The sequence below is a fragment of the Diorhabda carinulata genome, chromosome 4 (assembly GCF_026250575.1).
Source record: "Diorhabda carinulata isolate Delta chromosome 4, icDioCari1.1, whole genome shotgun sequence".
Taxonomy (NCBI): domain Eukaryota; kingdom Metazoa; phylum Arthropoda; class Insecta; order Coleoptera; family Chrysomelidae; genus Diorhabda; species Diorhabda carinulata.
In genome coordinates, this window is record NC_079463.1 from 2,013,206 (window position 1) to 2,030,117 (window position 16,912).

Sequence of the window (16,912 nt, forward strand, 5' to 3'; positions counted from 1 at the left end):
AATACTTGTAAGGGATACAAAAACCCAGAAATAAAGGGTAGAAGATGACAAGCTAAGATCAAATTGAATAGTTTTCTAAATTTTCAAAAATAATAAGCATTCAAGTTCAGAAGCATGCAGAACAATACTTAATGATAAAATTAGATCCGGAAACTTTTCAAAAGACTGAATGGAAGAAAAAATTCAAATTTTCCAAAACATTCCATCATCCATCCAATCCCAAAGAAGCACTCTGCAGGATTATTAATAAAAAAAACAGTCTAGTAAACTCATCAAAGGCAAAATTATTCACATGCAAAATTTACCATTTATTTATACACAACAAAAAATCTTTTATTAAATGTATGATTTATAATTCGCTTTCAACTTACAGCAGCAGAATTCTAAATTCATTACAACTTATTTGATAACGCCCCCGACAAACTATCTAAACAATAATTCCCTCAGTCGATAAATCTTTCTTTTGTCAGTATTTTTGCATTAATATATTTATATTCAAAGAGCTTCTTTTACTTCTCTCCCTTCTTATACTTTACAAATTATATTGCTAATTATTTCCAATTTTCATATTTAGGGTTACCAATAAATAAAAATCGATCATATAACTTCACAATATTTATTTTAAGTACAAAATCATCCGAACGCTAGATCTCATCTCATACTAATTTTTTTATGTAAATCTCTTTCCTCCGAATAAATTTTATGGCTAACTAGATAATCTCTGAACAATTTATAAAGAATATAATAATTGAAAAACAATATAAAAGTTAGAGATATTATGTTATACCATAATCTACTTCGAATTAACAATACTAATTGACAAAATACAGTTAATAAGAGTAGAAGAAGTTTCAATCCTAAAGTGGTTGTGGGATTTTTGAAAACATGCTAAAAATAATAGGAAATCTTCAAAAATGACAAATATATATTTAATAAACTATCACTTACATAAAATCTTCTTAAAGCAACATTTCCAGGTTGACTGCTATTACAATCTCCTTGAGCCCTCCAAATATCTTTACCAAATTTCACTAAAGCTCCGTATGGCCACATTATATCTTCTTTCCAAATGTTATTTACAAGTAGCATTGTTCTGCCAGTTTCTAATTTCTCCCAAGTGCCTAAATGTAAGGCGGATCTATGGAGGATGTCGCAATAACGAAGTGAAAGAATGTGAATGGATAAGGATATGAATCCACTCATGAAAATAAATAGGATGTGTTGAGCTGCCCAAAAAATGTCATAGTGCAAAGATGACTGGAACAAAATGAATTTGGAATATTGAATCATATATCGCATCTTCTGATATACTATATGATCTCAAGATTTACAAATTATACAAGAGAGTATTTTTAATGTTTCATAGATGATTGTTGGAAAACTCCATTTTTAGCTTAGTTTAGATCAGAAAAACTAATTATTTACCAAATTCGTAAATAATTTTGAAGCATTTTCACCTATACATATAACAATATGCTTTCTGATATAATAAACAGTTGCCTTCTTTAATAAATCATATTATACACAAAAATTCAATTAATATAAATATTATGATATAGTAAAGGAGTATTGAACTTACCTGGGCAAAACAGCAAGGAATAAAACCACCATAGTAGGCATTACAAACAGCACTGAATAAAATCTCTTTCATTCTACAATTGAAATTGGCAATAAGATTTTCTACTTCTTTTCTTATATCTACGGCATTAGAACTACATGCATGAAGAGGTGGCCTTGTTGAATTCCATTTAACCACTTCAAAGAATGGGTGAATATTGAAACCAAACAATATTAGATATATAAAAAATCTAAAATACATTAGAACAATATTTATATTTTTGTTACCATTTGATCAAAATGTGACTTACGGGTAACATAAATATAAAATTTTTTCCAGATGATGGTTCTGCATAACAAGATACATACACACTGCTAAAATTGTACACATTACGGAAAATAACAAAAACCTAAAAATAACATGTATGTTCAAATATATATTTATCCAACCTATATCAAATTTAATGTTTAAAAGATTTTCAAATATCTAAAATTTTAATTATTATTAATAACAACATATCGTCGGAAATAAATTGTAGCACTATTTACTTACCTAAAATAACAATGAACATACTCTTGTTGCGCCTCTGTCACCAGTTTATTTAACATTAAACATCCAATCATATAAATAAGTCTTCTCGACAATGCCAAAGAGATAAAAATAACCAAATATGGATCAATCAGATAGAAGTTCTAAAAAATGTATATTTCAAATGACTAGAAGACCCATTTATATGGAAACATTATTATTATTAATAAAATTGAAAAACCTACCACCGCCTGTCTCGTATACGAATGTGGTAACCACCATACAGATCTATAAAGATGCAAATATTGGAGTGCAGTTGTTGCAATTGCAAAAAACCACATTAAACTCTCGAAAAAAAGATCATTGTCAATCGGTGTATTGGGAAATGGAAAATGTTTTGGAGGTGCGGGTGATTCTAGAGCAGGAACAGTTGGAACAGAAGCTCCAAGAGGAGCGTATCTTTGTCCACAAGAGTCATTCGAAAAACTTGACAATATTGGAGATGAAATAGGTGATGTCCGGGCGTTATTTCGATTAATTCTTCTTGTAGTTCCTGGCATTATGATTTTTTTTTGTTCATAATAATACAATAATAATTATCCCAATTATAAACAAAAATACACAAACAAAATTGACAACTTGTTACATTTTAATCACGAAAATTATAAAATGTCATAGCTTTCAATTATGTCAATTGTCAGATTGCACATCGCTCGAAATAATTTTAAAATAAATTACTCCTAATCTGAAAATAAGGGATGCAAAATCTTTTTTTATCTATAAAAGGTAGTGATAATTAAAATTTTCCAACTTTAGATCACTCTATTTTAAAATTGGTTCCATAGAATGTAGTTAATATTTTAACATTAATTGCCGATTAGCTCTCTCCGTTCGGCAATAGTCATCCAATCCGCAACGTCTGATTGAGCTCTAAGAGCATACGACGTACTGATTGTCAATATCAAAAAAAACCCTAAGCTGTCAATTTACACAATATGTTTTAAATTTAATTTTCCTAATGTTTTGGACGATAATATATTTAATTTGACATAAAATTGATTGGGGAAAACTAGATCTAATTTGATTTTGTAAGTATGATGTCTTTAAGATTTGTTTTCAAATTAAAAACTGATAAGTTATTAGGTATCGTTTCAAGAGATATCAAAAAATTTATTTCAAAAATTACCAGTAGGTTTATTTCACCCATTACCTGTGTTTTCTTTTAGTATTCCTTTTATGATATATAGTAGATTAGTAAAAACTTATTTTTTGTTTAATCAACAACATACTTAGATAATTATATATACTTTAATAACGAATAAAGAAAATTGCGAGTGCCGTTATTTTTTTTATATTAGAAACTGTTCTATTTCTAATAAAGCTTTAGTGAGTGTTTCACAAAAAGTTAGAAACATCTTTATTGTTATATAGTTTAGCAACATTTGAAATTGAATTTTTAGATAAAACAAGTTTAGTTCTTGTTTCGCAGTATACCTTTAACATTTATTAAATTCTATTTTCTTGTATTCTTGTAGGTGTGATAATCATTAAATTCAACATTTTCCTCATCATTTCATATGAATCTTCTAAATCTACTGATTATGTCGCTCTTTCTATATAAAGAAAAAAGCCTCATATACCACTCTTTGTAATTGTTATTTTTTTTACTCTCTTATCCTGTCACAATCCAGTTTTAATGCTGTTCTCTAAAGATATTCTTCCTTTCCATATCTTCTAATAGTTCTTTCTTTTCACTGTATTCAGATATTAGTTTCTATTTGGAATCTTGTGAACATATATTTCAAACTGATTGTAAGACAAAATTTTGTATTAATTTTCTGGACATCTTGTATATCAAAGCAATTGCATTCAATCAAAAATTCAAAGTTTATTTCTGACAAGTTCGACGATTTGGCCGTGAGCCAAGAATATGTTTGACTAAAAATAAACTTATAAATACATTTTTTATAAGTGCTTATTTCTATAAGAACAAAAGTGATCGTTGTGATGGAAGAATACTATCATGGAAGCAGAGGGTCTTCTTCGACGAGCGATAATGACCCCAAAGCGAAAATTAAAGATTGCTGTCGAAAAATTATAGCGTTCATGTGTACACAAGTGGGGTTAGGTGCTTTAGTGTTTAGTTATACTCTAGTTGGTGCTATAAGTTTTATGAGTCTTGAACAAAAAGGGAATAACACGGAGCCGAATGAAATAAATAAAACAAGACAGGAATATCTAATAAAATTATACAATGTAGCGTTGAAACATAACATATTTGATGTAAACAATTTTTCTGAAGATACCAATAAAGTTCTCAAGAATTATCAAGAAAAAGTGGTAGAAATTTTCAAATATGGTTACAGTGAAAGATCAACTAATGATATGTGGACTTTTTCTGCCGCCTTGATGTTTTCCTTGGGTGTTATAACTATGATAGGTTATGGAAATTTAGTACCGAAGACACCTTATGGAAAATTAGTTACTGTTATTTACGCTTTATTTGGTATCCCTCTGTATATTCTTTTCTTTTTGAACGTTGGAGATGCTTTAGCAGGAGGATTTAGGTATGTTATTCACACATTTTTTAATTATAGTTACAACGAGGGGCAAAAAAGTTCATTTTAGGTTACTTGCCAAAAAAAATCAATTTATAATTCATTTTAAGGCTTGATTTATGTTTTTTAGTAAATATTATATTTTATCTAATCTTAAGAGGATAAACAAATTCGTTTCCATAGATCTTTATAACTATAAAGTGATTTATAATTTCAAAACTACTTTTAAATTAATATTTATTATTCAGGTGTTTCCTGTCTCCTGTAAGTGTTTTCGATAAATTGTTATTACAATTTATTATTATTTTCTTCAGAATGGCGAACGATCTAAAAATTTATAAACATGAATCTAATCGAGTTAAACAGAGTTCTTTTTCTAAAATTGATTGAAAAATTAATTTCTGCTATCTTTAGAGTATACAGGTTGTCCCTGTAAAAGTTGACCATTGGGTACGAGCCGCCCTTGGCCTTTAGAGAGTAGTGTAGAATTATTTATTCTGTCAAACACACTTCATGTAAATTTTTGATGATTTTTAGTATTTTTTGCCCCTCACTATTCGATAATGGTATTAAGAGTTTATTTTTGCTCAGATGGATATACAGAAAGTTATACCGATGTTCGACGCTTCCAGAAGAAGAAACTGACATCCCTAAAAGGATAATAGTACCTTCTAGTGCTTGTATTTGGGTGATGGTGACATACGTTCTCGCGGGTGCGGCGGTATTTAGTGCTTGGGAAGGCTGGGGTTTTCTAGACAGCGTCTATTTTTCGGTAACCAGTTTATGTAAAATAGGAATGGGCGATTTTGTACCGGGCGCGCATTTCGCCAATACCACCAAAGAACAAACCGAAGGTCATTCGAAATTAGTCCTAAGTTACGTGTATATATTTTTCGGATTGGGATTAGTGGCCATGTGCTACAATTTAATGAGGGAGGAAATTCGGGAAAAAGTGAAAAATATCAGAGAAGACTTCGCGCAATGTTTGGAAGATACCAGACTGAGGATAGTAGAGTGTTGTAAAAAAATTCGAGGGACTCGTGAAGAATATTATTACTAATTTTATGTTATCGATAAATTTAACTTTACTTACAGTGTAGTGGGATTATTTTTAATTGGAAAACCATACGTTACGTAGTTTATTGAAGTTTTAACCTCGATTAATAATTATAAATAGGAATTTGGCACGAGTTATGTAAATACTACGAGGATGGTCCCAAAAGTACCTAGCCCAACAAAGAAAACACAAAAATTTTGGGAAAAAAAGTTAGATAACCATTTCTTCCAGTCTGGGAACATAAAATAATCCGAGAGTGCTAAATCTACATGCATGAGGTAGCAATTCAAACTTTAATTCATTAATTTTGACCATTGCAATAACGGATGTGTGAGCTGGTGCATTGTCTTGATGAAGCAACTCTTTCTTCTTAACCAAATGCTTGATTTCTTCGCTCAAACGTTGCAATAGTTTCTCAAAATACTCCCCGTCGATAGTATTTTCTTTTTCAAGATAGTAAATGAAAATTATCCAACGCGCATCCCAAAAAACCGACGCCTGCAGACTTGAACGGTCTTTGCCCTCTTCGGAGCCGTTTCCCCCTTTCAATTCCATCGTTTTGATTGTTCTTTCGTTTCGGATATGACGTGATTGACCCACGTTTTATCCATGGTTATGAAACGACGCAAAAATTCGACTCTATTTTTATTAATCATCGACGATCATCCAGTACCGCTTTGCGGATTCAACATTTCTGGAGTCGTCACCTCATTTGTGCGTTGTTGGTCTTCGCAGGACGTCCAGTCTCGTTTAAACTGTACTACCCAATATTTTACTGTTGATAACGAAAGAACAGTCTCACTCAGAGTAAAATTTAGATCAGCTTTTAGATTGGTTAGGCTAAGGCCTTGGGGTACTTCTGGGACCATCCTAGTATGCTCAAATTCGTCAATTGAAACGTAATAGGTAGCGAAATAAGGCATTTTCTATACCCAATTGAGTAGAATTCATATTAAAGTGCGAACCAGATCATACCTAACCTACAAAGGAGTATGAAGAAAGTAGAAAGTAGAAATTTTTGTTTGAATGTCCATTGTTGTTGATAAGTATACAAATCTTGTTAAAATAACGAATTAGCTACCTACAGGTTGAATTTTATTGGATTATGTGAAGGAACTTGTTAAAAAAACCGAAGACTGTTGAAGAAAGGTATACAAGACGCATCGAAACCCTTAGAAGACATTCGGAAAGGTTGGAAGAAATAAAAATATTCATCTGATGGTACTATAAACATTTAATTACGTGGACAACGACGTCTCTAGTATTTTTTCACTTATACTGCATCTGGAGGTGTGTTTGCACTTGAGGAAACTGAAGCAGCAAGACCATGATAGAGGTCAAATACTTTGGAAAGTTGTTCGACGAGGAAGCTCTTAATACACACGTACAATAGGTCCAAAGCACTCGCCATTTCGAATTTTCCTTTACATAGAATCAGTCAAGGGATGAAAAGGTGAAACCAGACTTGGACCTGCGGAAACGCAGGCACTGCAACTGGTCACACGTACAAGAAGGCTGAAGCATCAGCAATGACGCGGACAAGATCTATTGTAGGAAAAAGGAAACTTCTAAACGTATGGAGCGATACTCTATGTATCAAAAAATACAGTTTGATGTTCTTACAAGTTCAAATGAAACTAGCTTCGCACTAAGTAGACAGACGCGATATTGGTGCTGGCAAACATGATGCCAATTAATCTTCAAGTTGCAGAGGTACACGGTAAAGACAAAGCATCAAAGAGGATGGAGACGGAGAGAGGAATCAATGAGATTCTTGCAATAGATATGGAGGGAGGGGAGAATGTACAAGGTTTCTACCCCTAATATTGCACCCTGGGTGAAGAGAGGGCACGGTCAAATGAGTTATGCACGTATTATGTATAAACCCCAATAACCCGGTGATACAAATGCTAAAATTATCGTGGATGGCCTCTACCGAAGAGAGATACACTCGAGGTGATTTTGGAGAAAAAAGAATGTCAGGGTAAAGCGAGGAAAAGAAGGAGAGACGGTGGGCTACACCTACTGGTAGTACCCAAGAGGCAATGGGGCGTTTTTAGTCGGAGTAGTATCCATATTCCATAAAAAATAGTCAAAAACAGAAGGGGATTTCATCGATCGTTTTACCAAAGCTGCTGAAACACCGATTGCCTTTTGAGCTACCGTGATCTATATGATGATGAAGAGCAATTGACACTTTTGGTTACATAAGAAGCAATCAGTTTCCCTTCCACTAAAAACTGAATTTAGTTTGTTTGTCAAGAATATTGCTCGTCATATTTTCTTAAAAAACCAGATTGTAACACCGAAATATTAGAAGCGTTAATAAAATGTGTTTCATAAGTTAAGTTTGTTGAAGGGACCTACAAGTGATTATCTACCATACTGGGAAACAATAAAAAGAATCCAACGCCAATGAGCAAGCAATTTTTGCCGAATATTATACGTCTATCTAAGATATTGGGATATGAAAATAGATGTAACGATGTTGTTTACTGCAGACCATCGATGATTTTGGAAAAACCTAGTTTATGCGTGTTTTTCGGTGGAGATATTCAGGTAATTTTCATATTCCAATCTCGTTGCCTTCCTTCCACGTTGTTTCATATTATACAAGGCTATTTATTATTATTCATTTTCTATATACGATAATGGTCCTAGTACCTGGCATGACCTAGAGATGGCGGTAGTTGGCAAGTTTGAAGACGCCACGTTGTTTAGTATTTGTGAGTCAGCCAACAAAAGTGAACGTTTCCAGTGAATTTGTGAACCTCGTTAGGCTTTAGCCCAAATAATATGAAAGCTGAACTACATTTTGCACTGGGTGAGACTGCTCCTTGGATAGCACAGTTTAAACGAGACCGTACGACCTACGAAGACCAGCAACGCAGAGGTCGACCAAATGAGGTGAAGATTCCAGAAATGTTGAAGAAAAACCACAAAATGGAAGTGGATGATCGTCGATTGAAAGTGCACGAGCTAGCAGACATAGTAGGCATTCCAAAAGGTGCAATACATCGCTTATTAACTGAAAATTAGAACATGAGGAAGCTCTGCGCAAGATGAGTGCCACGTTTGTTCCAAATGGAACAAAAACAGCTTCGTGAAGATGTTTCCATCGAGTTTTTGGCAATGTTTCACAAAAAAAGCCCAACTCGCAAAGAAAAGAACAATAAAAACGATGGTCTGAAAAGGAAGATCCGGCTCCGAAGAAGGTAAAGACCGTTCCATCTGCAGGCGTCGGTTTTTTGGAATGCGCGTGAAATAATTTTCATTTACTATTATTATGCGAACTTATTACATTCTTTGATCGAATAAATCAAGTAAAAACTGCCGGATTTGGCTAAGAAGAAAGTGTTTGTTTCACCAGCTCACACATCCGTCTTTGCAATAGTTGCAATTGCCACAATCATGCACCCAATTCGCCAGATTTAGACCCCTCGGATTATTTTCCCTACCCAGAGTTGAAAAAATGGCTCGGCGGTCGAAGATTTTTCAACAAAGAAGAAGAATGTGTTCCTCGAAAGGTTGTGGCCAGGAATTTCGTCGAAGCTTCGAAGCTAGTAGTTTACTCGAGTTATAAAAAACGGATTTTGAGCGAGGCGAAATGAAATTTGTCTCTACGCTATATTATTCGGTTAATCTCGATCGCTTTCGAGTAAGTAGTCGATGCTTTAAAGTTCCAAGTACGAGATCTTGGATGGAATTTATTTGTGTTTGTATTTCATTGTATTCCTTCATATCAAACAGCCTCAAAACCCGTTTTAACTACATACGAATGTCAATTCTAGTTACTTTTTGTTTTAAAACTAAATATAAGATCAGCTGATTCATTGGAACACTTGTAAACTTAACCTAAACCTAACCACTAAGGGTGGATAACATACCCAACGAAGAAACCTTGGATAATATCAAACAACGTGAAATAATTTGTCTTTGTAATAATTTAGGGGTAACAGATAATTTTTACAGGATTTTACAGAAAATATGCTTAGCCATAGAGACAACAAAAACTATGTAGAGTGGAATTTGGAAAATACCTCGAAGCTATTGCAGAGCAGTTTTGCTGACAGTCACATCATTGTAATACGTCCTGCCAGGTAATCATTGAACACCATAAATTTGTTTACATCCCTCCCGGATAAATCCACGAATGGATGCGAAGAAGAACATTCCACCGCCGCTTGTCATTTCGACAAGTCCTCATCCACGTTCGCGCGGACACTCCTTCTCCTCAGAGATCTATTGGAGATTCTGGAGGTCTTATATTTTTGTTAAGAGTTATCCTGTTGGTTTCTTGGTTATCTAAACATTTCTCCGGTAAACCCTTTCCAATCTTCTTCGGCGATAAGTGGTATTTGCTGTCACCGATGTATAACTAGCCACTTTCTTTTGAATTGCGTAGTTATCGTGTGGTGACCTCTGTCTGTTGACTCGGAAAACCTAGAATCTTGAAAGAACATTTTGTTTTTGTGTTTTTTTATTTATTTTACTAACCTAACTTAACCTATCGATCCAGTTATCTTCTGGACCTGGTGTACCAGATGAGTTCCCTTAATTCCTCGTTAGAATGTGTTGCCAGCTCTTCGAATAGCTTTTCTACCCATGGTATCCACCTCGCTTCTTGTTATCTAGTGGACATTCAATGTTTGTCTCAACTTTATGTTTTGTCCCTGTTCGATTTGCTTCTGTGTCCCCATGCAACCCTGGCGTATGTCATAATCTGAGTTTTGTTTTCGCCTTCAGCTTGCAGAGTTCCATACCCATACTTTCCATCCGATCAGTACTTTTTGGAAGACTAAAACTAATCCATAAAAAATTTCATTGTTTCAAAGTTTAGTGGGAATGTGTGAGTTTTGCTTCGGGTTTGATTTCCCTAATTAATTTTCAAGTAGTGATAATAACAATTAATGAAACTGGATGAAGAAATAAAAAAAACTGTCAGAAATCGTAGAGCTTGGCTGGGAAGTGATGTCACATCCCCCATACAGCCCTGATCTGGTACCATCTGATTACCATTAATTTTGAAGTTTTCAGAATTCTTTCAACGGTCAAACTTTCACAAATAGCTATGACTTTTAATTGCACCTGGTTCAAGTTTTTTGCTGATAATGACCAGAAATTTTATGAGAGCGGAATCATGAAGCTGAAAGAGAGATGGCAAAAGGTCATTCAGCAAAATGGAAAATATATAATTGATTAAAAAGTGTTATTTGTTTATTTTATACTACAATTACTTTGTAGGCTGATAGATCTGTAGGAGGTGACGTTATTTGGAAGTTTATCAGATTTATGTATAAGGGACATTTGGGAAATTTTCCACTGGAAGGAGGGAAGTATCTTAGACGTAGGGTTGCATTAAAGATGATACTCAACAAGACTATACCTTTCCTAAGAAGTTCTTTGGCTAGTTTTCCTGATATGAGGTCGTAACATGGGGCTTTATTAGGATGAAGGTTTCTTTAATTTTCTTTTACCGTGAAGAGTTCAGGTACTGGTGACATCTGTTCCCATGAGTGTTTTTGAATGTGGTAACCCCTACAAATTGTCCCAGTAACTATTCTTACGCTTATCTACTTCCTTTTCTATTGTTTTGTGATTAATACAACAAAAGGTTTTGATGTTGTTTAGCTAAAAAAGATTGATTATTTTAAATTTTCATTTTTTCAAATTATCATTTTTGATTTTAAGTATTGCAGTTGTAATTTTATCCCAGTTCCGTGAAGTATTTTTGAAATGCATTTTTCAGAATGGAATATAAAAGCTTCAGTTGCTACGAAAATTTTTTACCTTGTTCAAAATGTGGTGTTCCAAATCATACATTCATCCATCATGGTTTAGAACATTTAGAATTAATCATACAAAACGTATCGAGAGCATTGCGAACAATGAGTAACGAAGATTTCAATAATGCAGTTGAGGTTTCTACAAATGGACTCGTGTTAGGTACAAGTAGTTGATATTTTATAATCAAACAAAGCTAGTTACTGAATTTTTCATTTTAGATTCGGAGGAGGATGTTGAAACTCCAAAAAATATCCCATTCAGAGATACTTTAAATTTTGACGATTGCGATGTTACGTTGATAGGATTTAGTAAAGGATGCACAGTTTTGAATCAATTTCTCTATGAATTCCACCATTATAAATCTGATGATAAAAACGAACCAAATATATTGAAAAGAATCAAAACCATGTATTGGTTAGACGGTGGACATTCGGGTGGAAAAAATACTTGGATAACTTCCCTACCTTTACTAAAAACATTCTCCACAATGGGTATGTTGATAACTTCGATTTCAACTAAAAAAAAATCCAAAAAATAAATTTGTCGGTAGGTATAAGCATCTACGTTCACGTATCTCCTTATCAAGTGGCGGATATTCGTCGACCGTGGATTAAATATGAGGAAAAACATTTTACAGACGCACTGAAAAAATTTGGTGCAAATATAAATAGAACAATTCATTTTGTTGATGTTCCTTCGAGTGTACAGACTCACTTTAATGTCCTAAAAGTATTTAGAGAAGTTAATAAGGATACTTGAATTACATATTTTTCTGTTCACTAATATTTGAGTTACATTTGATAGTTTTGATACTCTGTACCATACTCTGTGCATTTAATTTGTTCTTTGATGTTTTTTATTTTTGTAACTTAATGCAAATAAATATTATTGTTATTCTGATTATTTCTCTCCTTTTCGATAAAACTTCCTTAAATTTGATATCAGTTTAAATAAATAGAAAAGGTAATTAACCGAAAGCTGCATAATGTCTAAATGGATCACACTGTATATAAGATTTTGGGGTTATTATCTAGATTAGGTTACACCCCTCCGATTTCGTTAGTTTTAGTATTTTATAGAGAAAATCACGTTGAACACGAATATATTACAATTTTTAGGTTAAGTTAGATTATTATTATTATTTGATTCTTCAAACAAAAAAAAATCAAATAACAAAAAAATACTAAAGAATATGTTAACTGTTTACTATATACTGACGTCAGTGCACTGCCGTGTTAATACTGAACCGAGAATTCAAAAACTTGATTTCTAATGTAATAATTATATTAAAAATTATTATTTTGCATGTCAAATTCAAAGTATATATAAAATTTAAACAACTTTTTCAAAATTTATCAAATACCAAATAGAAATGGGTACAATAACAATAAAGAAAGTTGCAATAGTACGGTGTTAATCATCTATTGTCATAAAAAATTACAACAAATTAATTTTGGGGCAGATAATTTGAAAATATTATGGTAATTAGTGTGCACGAATCGAATGACATAAGGTACTTATAAATCCAAATCATATCAACTTAAAACTAATGACGTTTTCTCCTTTCCTTACTACTGTTTCTGTGTCTGTGGGATCTGTGTGGACTTCTGGAACTCCTTTTAGGACTTCTATCTCTATATAGCCTATCTCTATCTCGTCTTTCTAAATCTCGATCCCTTCTATCTGCATCTCTTCTTTCAAATCTAGTATCTCTGTCTAATCTACGATCATCGTCTCGTAAAAAATCTCGTCGAATGTCTTCTCGAATCGGACGTTCTCGTTCGTGACCTCTTCTATCCCTGTCCAATTGTCTATCTTCTCTTGCACGTTCTGATGCTGCTTGGACGGCATGAGGTGGAAAACGATTCTGAAAAAAATTATTTAAAACAAATCTAAATGTTTTGAGCACGTTAGAATATTACCTCTAAGTGTTTCTGTATTTTTTGTTGGATAGGTACAGGAATTCTAGGAAATAATGTTGAAAACCATTCCAATTTGACAAGCCACTGTCGTAACATTAATCCTATAGTCATATTTTGACCGCCACCAGCTTTAACATCAAGTTCCTACAAACTCAAAATTGAGCATAAAATAACAAAAATATTTAGAAAAATATACAGTACGTTTTCAAAGTTTATAAAAAAATTTCAGAAATGGGTGGATAAGATTGAAATACTATGATTTTCGTGACGAATCTTCTTGATTTTAGGTCCCTTTTTTAATTTAAAATCAATTTGAAATAATTTTTATCTGTTATTTTGAACTGAGTTTGTATAAAACGAGACCTAAAATCATCACAGTAAATGGGATCAAAACATCATATGAGAAATGAACAGAAATGCAATCAAATCACACAAAAACGGGTCTAAAGCACCGTCTGTTACTTTAGAAACAGCAGTCAGAACTAGAATAGGAGTGTACGGGCCCAGAACCAAACTGGGAATGACAGAACAAGCTAATAAATGACATACTCACTAAAGCAGGAGCAGACATACCCTTTATAGGACATGAACCCTTCTGTGGTATCAGCTACATAATAGAAAAAGCATTGGAAAAGAAGGTAGATAAGAGAAAAATCAATTACTGGAACAATCTACAAGGTCTGAGACAGCCAGGGAAACTATAATCAGAGAAGATCTGCTGAATGTATCCTAAAGTAAAAACAACATATAAATACTGATAGAAGTCCTATTGGGGCAGATAATGCAACATACAGATTCTGTTGCACAGCTCTATCCACATTTTCTCCAAGTGTGAGACAATATGAGCACTACACCTAAGAGCATATGAAATAGAAAATGAAAATCTCTGGCAGCTAGATTTTTAACTTTCTAAGAAGAGTGAGAACTGTAAACACTGAATTCCCCTTTATTAGAGCAAGAAAGGGAGACACAATAAATCCTTTGGGCCATGATGTGTATGACACCCCAATGTTTACATATCAAGAAGACAATTCACACATAAAAAGGTTTAAAAAGTACAAATACTGTGATTTCCACTACTCATTCCCAAATTTTTAGTATAACTCTTCGAGACACCCTGTAGATAAAAAAGAAACTGATAGACCACTCTACCTTTGGTTACACACCTCTTCATCCTCCAAATAATCTTCGTACCATTCAAGAAGATTGGCGGGCGGGAATGTATATCTAATATACATAAAACCTAGTGCTCTTATATAGGGTGAGTCACAATGAGATATAAGTCCATTCAGTTGTTTTCTTGTTAATTTTAAAGTGAACAGTTTGTAGAGAAGGCAATAAGCTGTAGAAACAATCCCACCCGCGCCTACGCCTCTTACTCCACCACACATACCAGTTTGACCTGATGTACGCCTCGAACCCTTCTCCCATGGCTCTAAGTGGCTAACTTTGTAATAAATTTCGTCTACTACTTCATGGTACGTTTTCAACTCATATAAATTAACTGAAAATAAATATTAAATTTTTAAAAATACTTAAATTATCAAAATTTTAATTTTAGAGACAAATGAGGCCACTATTTAGAGCAATCGTGTTAGGTGACTGGATAATTACATACCTTTAAAGTAGTGCGAACTTTGAATATTTGTTAAAATTAATGGGTTTAAATTCATCGTTCTTTCGTTGCCCCAAAGAGGTAAAACATTACTTTGTTTAGATGTTTTGGCAGACGTACTATCTGAAAATTAAAACCCCATTAATTATGAATTCATTCAATTTAGAAATATAATAGTAGTACCTTCTTCGTATTTTTGATCCATTTTTAATGAATATTTTTTTTCTTTCTGTTTTTCAACAAATTAAAATTACGATAATTAAAACACTAAATAGACGCCATTCCTAATTTGCACCCAAATAACCTCAGTGCCACCAAATTCTTCTATTCTTCTGTGAACCATGTTTCATCTAACGCGCAAGACGGCCAATATTTTACGGTTTTCGATTTTTAAATTAGGAGTTGAAAACAGTTTATAAATTTTCTAAAATGCTGACTATATTAATTTATCTAATATAAATAAAAAATTATATATTTTTTGGCATTTACAAAGGATTAAAATTTTTAGAATACAGAGAGTAGCATATAAATGAACGCCCCTGTCAAAATTTGACAAATGAAAGTAAAATTTGAAATCAATCAAACACAATTTTGATGATGAAATTCGAAGATGTCAAGTAAATATTTTTCTTTATTACAACAGACTTTAATTAAATCTAAAGATCGTTATAATATATTTAGAAATTATTCGAGAAAAATTGGAAATGGAAGTACCACCGATAGTTCATACAAACATGTAAAACCTAAAGAATCTGTGGATGGTAAAGATAACTTCAAAAAATCTTTATTATTATTAACTGAACGTAATTTTTTTAGATTCCTGCAATTTAGTTTGGCGAGATCCTAGCTATGAATTATTGGCCGCTACCGAATTTCCTTTATTCTTAAGGGGCAATATCGGGCTTGCATGGTATGATACACAAACTACAGTCAAATCATCACACGAATTAGTACTAGAACAAATAGATGATGGTGTAAGCGTATTAAATAAAATGCATATTCGGCTAAAATTGATTCAATTTCTTATTACAGAGTAATGAAGATATGGTAGTTAGATTTCAGACTTGTCCAACTCTACTTCGGCAAATCGTCAAAGATTTGTTTCCATACAGAACGCAACATGATAATGGAGATCTTTCAGTGGTTACTATTGCTATGAAGCCCAATATAAAAGATATGAGGAAGAATAAAGAATTGGAGAATGAGAAATTAGCCCAAACTGTGAGTTTTTCGCTGTGTTTTTCCAATAGTTTTATGAGATGTTCAAATACTTGTTCAAGTATAAATGACTTTTTTTTATTATTTTACAGTTTTTAATGGCGGCTAAAAATATTTGTGATAAATTGAGAAACGTTGGTTATTGGGCTGACTTTATAAACCCATTTTCAGGACGGCCATATTTTTCTCCTTTTGCACTGCGTGAACTTTATCAAAATGATGAAAATTTCAGATGTTTAGATTTTCAAATAATAGATTTTAAAGATTGTAAAGTAATATCCAATGAGGAAGATTCAAAAAGACAATTTATAGGTGAGTTAAGGGGTCTCAAATCAAAGGACAGGGCAAGGACAAGCTAAAATGTTTATTATATTCTTATTATTTTTCTAAATATTTTTTTTTATTTTCAGGTAGTTTGTTCACCAGCGCTCCTGCCAACAATGAAACTCTAAATTCAATATTTTCATGAGAAATGTTTTATTTTTGTTGTTTGTTACAATATTTTAATAAATTATTCTTCAATTAATCTATTTATTTTTCAAATTTCCAAATAAATCCTTCCAAAAAAAATATATATTTATAGGTACATAGTAGTGGAAAAAACTTTTTAGTACAACAAAATCATCATATTTATGAATTCATTTGATTATGGGTATGTATATAGTGATT

At 32.7% G+C, this 16,912-nt stretch overlaps 5 protein-coding genes across 8 annotated transcripts; 3 read left to right on the forward strand and 2 right to left on the reverse strand.

Annotated features, from left to right (window-relative positions):
• Nucleotides 1–600: 600 nt before the first annotated feature.
• Nucleotides 601–2,762, reverse strand: LOC130892294 (transmembrane protein 39A). The gene is made up of 6 exons (XM_057797648.1): nt 2,332–2,762; nt 2,111–2,250; nt 1,869–1,967; nt 1,580–1,808; nt 949–1,257; nt 601–888 (listed from the first exon to the last, which is right to left on the reverse strand). The coding sequence occupies exons 1-6, from the start codon at nt 2,644–2,646 to the stop codon at nt 652–654; spliced, it is 1,329 nt and encodes a 442-aa protein (XP_057653631.1). The 5' UTR covers nt 2,647–2,762; the 3' UTR covers nt 601–651.
• A 258-nt stretch (nt 2,763–3,020) lies between these two features.
• LOC130892296 (mitochondrial protein C2orf69 homolog) lies at nt 3,021–12,388 on the forward strand. Of its 4 annotated transcripts, none has more exons than XM_057797652.1 (6): nt 3,021–3,174; nt 8,061–8,260; nt 9,684–9,801; nt 11,451–11,647; nt 11,707–11,979; nt 12,039–12,388. In XM_057797652.1, the coding sequence occupies exons 2-6, from the start codon at nt 8,233–8,235 to the stop codon at nt 12,245–12,247; spliced, it is 825 nt and encodes a 274-aa protein (XP_057653635.1). In that variant the 5' UTR covers nt 3,021–3,174; nt 8,061–8,232; the 3' UTR covers nt 12,248–12,388. The 4 variants fall into 4 exon arrangements, with proteins under 4 accessions (XP_057653635.1, XP_057653634.1, XP_057653633.1 ...); XM_057797651.1 differs by having other exon boundaries at nt 3,023–3,174; nt 6,779–8,260; nt 9,674–9,801; XM_057797650.1 differs by having other exon boundaries at nt 3,024–3,174; nt 9,674–9,801.
• On the forward strand, nt 4,094–5,896 carry LOC130892295 (potassium channel subfamily K member 15). The gene is made up of 2 exons (XM_057797649.1): nt 4,094–4,653; nt 5,236–5,896. The coding sequence occupies exons 1-2, from the start codon at nt 4,094–4,096 to the stop codon at nt 5,702–5,704; spliced, it is 1,029 nt and encodes a 342-aa protein (XP_057653632.1). The 3' UTR covers nt 5,705–5,896.
• A 506-nt stretch (nt 12,389–12,894) lies between the features above and the next one.
• On the reverse strand, nt 12,895–15,389 carry LOC130892298 (pre-mRNA-splicing factor 38B). Its single transcript, XM_057797654.1, has 5 exons — nt 15,209–15,389; nt 15,029–15,148; nt 14,577–14,914; nt 13,411–13,554; nt 12,895–13,355 (listed from the first exon to the last, which is right to left on the reverse strand). The coding sequence occupies exons 1-5, from the start codon at nt 15,228–15,230 to the stop codon at nt 13,035–13,037; spliced, it is 945 nt and encodes a 314-aa protein (XP_057653637.1). The 5' UTR covers nt 15,231–15,389; the 3' UTR covers nt 12,895–13,034.
• Nucleotides 15,390–15,582: 193 nt separating this feature from the next.
• On the forward strand, nt 15,583–16,769 carry LOC130892514 (cobalamin trafficking protein CblD-like). Its single transcript, XM_057797961.1, has 5 exons — nt 15,583–15,786; nt 15,842–15,999; nt 16,058–16,246; nt 16,336–16,555; nt 16,654–16,769. Exons 1-5 carry the CDS (start codon nt 15,636–15,638, stop codon nt 16,710–16,712), a joined length of 777 nt encoding a protein of 258 aa, XP_057653944.1. The 5' UTR covers nt 15,583–15,635; the 3' UTR covers nt 16,713–16,769.
• The last annotated feature ends 143 nt before the right edge of the window (nt 16,770–16,912 follow it).

Bases quoted from the DNA above. Each gene is read 5' to 3' on its own strand.
- LOC130892295 (XM_057797649.1), top strand. From the start codon at position 4,094: ATGGAAGAATACTATCATGGAAGCAGAGGGTCTTCTTCGACGAGCGAT. The intron at 4,654-5,235 runs GTATGTTATTCA...ATTTTTGCTCAG, and splicing joins GCTTTAGCAGGAGGATTTAG to ATGGATATACAGAAAGTTAT.
- LOC130892514 (XM_057797961.1), top strand. From the start codon at position 15,636: ATGTCAAGTAAATATTTTTCTTTATTACAACAGACTTTAATTAAATCT. The intron at 16,000-16,057 runs GTAAGCGTATTA...TTCTTATTACAG, and splicing joins TAGAACAAATAGATGATGGT to AGTAATGAAGATATGGTAGT. The intron at 16,247-16,335 runs GTGAGTTTTTCG...ATTATTTTACAG, and splicing joins ATGAGAAATTAGCCCAAACT to TTTTTAATGGCGGCTAAAAA.
- LOC130892294 (XM_057797648.1), bottom strand. From the start codon at position 2,646: ATGCCAGGAACTACAAGAAGAATTAATCGAAATAACGCCCGGACATCA. The intron at 2,251-2,331 runs GTAGGTTTTTCA...TACATTTTTTAG, and splicing joins CGTATACGAGACAGGCGGTG to AACTTCTATCTGATTGATCC. The intron at 1,968-2,110 runs GTAAGTAAATAG...TGTTATTTTTAG, and splicing joins TATGTTCATTGTTATTTTAG to GTTTTTGTTATTTTCCGTAA.
- LOC130892298 (XM_057797654.1), bottom strand. From the start codon at position 15,230: ATGGATCAAAAATACGAAGAAG. The intron at 14,915-15,028 runs GTATGTAATTAT...ATTTATTTTCAG, and splicing joins AAGTTCGCACTACTTTAAAG to TTAATTTATATGAGTTGAAA. The intron at 13,555-14,576 runs GTGTGTAACCAA...TTGAGTTTGTAG, and splicing joins ATTATTTGGAGGATGAAGAG to GAACTTGATGTTAAAGCTGG.
- LOC130892296 (XM_057797651.1), top strand. From the start codon at position 8,117: ATGAGCAAGCAATTTTTGCCGAATATTATACGTCTATCTAAGATATTG. The intron at 9,802-11,450 runs GTAATCATTGAA...TGCATTTTTCAG, and splicing joins ATTGTAATACGTCCTGCCAG to AATGGAATATAAAAGCTTCA. The intron at 11,648-11,706 runs GTACAAGTAGTT...TTTTCATTTTAG, and splicing joins TACAAATGGACTCGTGTTAG to ATTCGGAGGAGGATGTTGAA.